Raw genomic sequence first — 2719 nt, 5'->3', positions numbered from 1 at the left:
GATGACAATTTACTCGATAATTATCTCTAGCTATTATCAAGTTTCTAGTCTAGGTCTTGTAACAAAATTTCTTAATTAGAGACAAGATCCCTTAATATGTGGATCGAATGATTTGCCTTGATACTGTCAATCATTGTCATTAATGTAATTACCAATCAATGGCTGTCAGCATTATTTGCTGCCTTATTTGCTTGTAGTATCTTAATGCTAGCCTTAATCATAGGATCATGTATTGCTAGCATTTGCTATATATGTACACTGTAATCATCAGATCAAACATATCGTCTTTTACCTCTCATTACATTTTCTAACTTGGTATCAAAGCTCTTAAGCCGTGAAGGCTCTTGATCCAATACAAATCATGGCATCCGCTGCAGATTCAAAATCCAAAAATGATCTCCCATCCACTATGTCTGTCAAGTTGGACAGAGACAACTATCCACTATGGAAATCCTTGGTGATCTCTATAGTCAAAGGCTGCAGGCTCGATGGGCACATGCTAGGGACAAAAGAGTGTCCTGAAGAATTCATAGCTTCTACAGATTCAAGCAAGAAGCCAAATCCTGCCTTTGAAGATTGGCAGGCTCATGATTCACAACTCCTTGGATGGTTGATGAATTCAATGACTATTGAAATGGCAACACAGTTGCTGCACTGTGAAACCTCAAAACAACTTTGGGATGAAGCTCAAAGCCTAGCAGGTGCACACACAAGGTCTCGAGTCACTTACCTTAAATCTGAGTTTCACAGCATCAGAAAAGGAGAGATGAAAATGGAGGAGTATCTGGCCAAAATGAAGAATCTCGTTGACAAGCTTAAACTTGCAGGCAGCCCCATTTCCAACTCAGATCTAATCATTCAAACCCTGAATGGTTTAGATTCTGAATACAACCCTATGGTGGTCAAGCTATCTGATCAAACTAGTCTCACTTGGGTTGATCTGCAGGCTCAATTACTGACCTTTGAGAGTAGACTTGATCAACTGAATAGCCTCACCAACCTAACCCTTAATCCTTCTGCAAATGTTGCCAACAAAACTGATTACAAAGGCAACAAATTCAACACAAACAACAACTGGAGAGGTTCCAATAGCAACTGGAGAGGATCTAACTTCAGAGGTTGGAGAGGAGGCAGAGGAAGAGGAAGAATGTCTAAACCAACATGTCAAGTTTGCTACAAGGTCGGGCACACAGCAGTAAATTGATACTACAGGTTTGATAAATCTTATTCAAACTCAAATTATTTAGCAGGCAATGACAAACAAGGAGCACACAATGCCTTCCTAGCCTCACAAAGTTCTCTTCAAGATTATGATTGGTACTTTGACAGTGGTGCAAGCAATCATGTGACACACCAAACTGACAAATTCGAGGATCTGACAGAACATCATGGTAAGAACTCATTAATAGTTGGAAGTGGTAAAAATTGAAGATTGTTGCCACAGGTTCCTCAAAACTAAACTCACTTAACTTACATGATGTCTTATATGTGCCCAACATTACCAAAAACCTATTAAGTGTGTCGAAATTAACTGCTGACAATAACATTCTGGTTGAGTTTGATGCAAATTGTTGCTTTGTGAAGGACAAGTTGACAGGGAAGGCAATTCTAAGAGGGACACTTAAAGATGGCTTGTATCAGCTCTCAAGGACTGAAAGGGACCCGTGTGCTTATGTATCTGTCAAGGAAAGCTGGCATAGAAGGCTTGGTCATCCAAATAATAAAGTCCTAGATAGAGTCTTGAAAAGTTGTAATGTCAAACTATCACCTAGTGATCATTTTAACTTTTGTGAAGCTTGTCAATATGGCAAAATGCATTTTTTACCCTTTAAAACCTCTTCCTCTCATGCTAAGGAAATTTTTGAATTAGTTCATACTGATGTCTGGGGGCCTGCACCAGTAACATCTCCTTCGGGTTTCAAATATTATGTTCACTTCCTTGATGACTTTAGTAGATTTACCTGGATTTATCCTCTGAAACATAAATCAGATACTGCACAAGCCTTTACCCAGTTTAAAAACATGGCAGAAAATCTGTTTAACAAAAGAATTAAGACAATCCAATGTGATGGTGGTGGTGAATATAAGACTGTGCAAAACCATGCAATAGAAGCAGGAATACAATTCAGAATGTCATGCCCTTACACATCACAACAAAATGGTAGGGCTGAGAGAAAACACAGACATATTACTGAATTTAGCTTGACATTACTAGCACAAGCCAAAATGCCCTTACACTATTGGTGGGAAGCTTTTTCCACGGCAGTTTATCTCATAAACAGACTGCCCTCTCTAGTCACTCAAAATGAAAGTCCTTACTCACTGCTCTTTAGAAAGGAACCTGACTACAGCTCCTTAAAACCCTTTGGGTGTGCTTGCTATCCCTGTCTCAAGCCCTATAATCAGCACAAACTACAATTCCACACAACCAGATGTGTTTTCTTGGGCTATAGTAACTCCCACAAAGGATACAAATGCATAAACTCTCATGGAAGAATCTTCACTTCAAGACATGTTGTCTTCAATGAAGAACATTTTCCATTCCATGATGGCTTTCTCAATACAAGAAGTCCCTTGAAAACACTAACTGAAAGTCCATCTGCCTCTTTTTCTTTGCCTACTGCAGGTAACTCACATATTGGAGAAGCAACACCTTCCGATGACAACAATCCTGATGTCGAACAAGATCCAGCCAGTCCAACTGGAAATGCTGCAATTA

General features: G+C 39.4%; 1 protein-coding gene across 1 annotated transcript; it reads left to right on the top strand.

Moving 5' to 3' along the window:
• The first annotated feature begins 361 nt into the window (after positions 1 to 361).
• On the top strand, positions 362 to 1204 carry LOC145958057 (uncharacterized). The gene has a single exon (XM_083074511.1). It carries the CDS (start codon positions 362 to 364, stop codon positions 1202 to 1204), a length of 843 nt encoding a protein of 280 aa, XP_082930637.1.
• The last annotated feature ends 1515 nt before the right edge of the window (positions 1205 to 2719 follow it).

Source organism: Cajanus cajan, chromosome 5, assembly GCF_000230855.2.
Source record: "Cajanus cajan strain Asha chromosome 5, NIPB_CcT2T_4, whole genome shotgun sequence".
Classification (NCBI taxonomy): Eukaryota; Viridiplantae; Streptophyta; class Magnoliopsida; order Fabales; family Fabaceae; genus Cajanus; species Cajanus cajan.
Note: the sequence above shows the minus strand (reverse complement) of the source record. Positions and strands in the feature narration are given on the sequence as shown.

Bases quoted from the DNA above. Each gene is read 5' to 3' on its own strand.
- LOC145958057 (XM_083074511.1), top strand. From the start codon at position 362: ATGGCATCCGCTGCAGATTCAAAATCCAAAAATGATCTCCCATCCACT.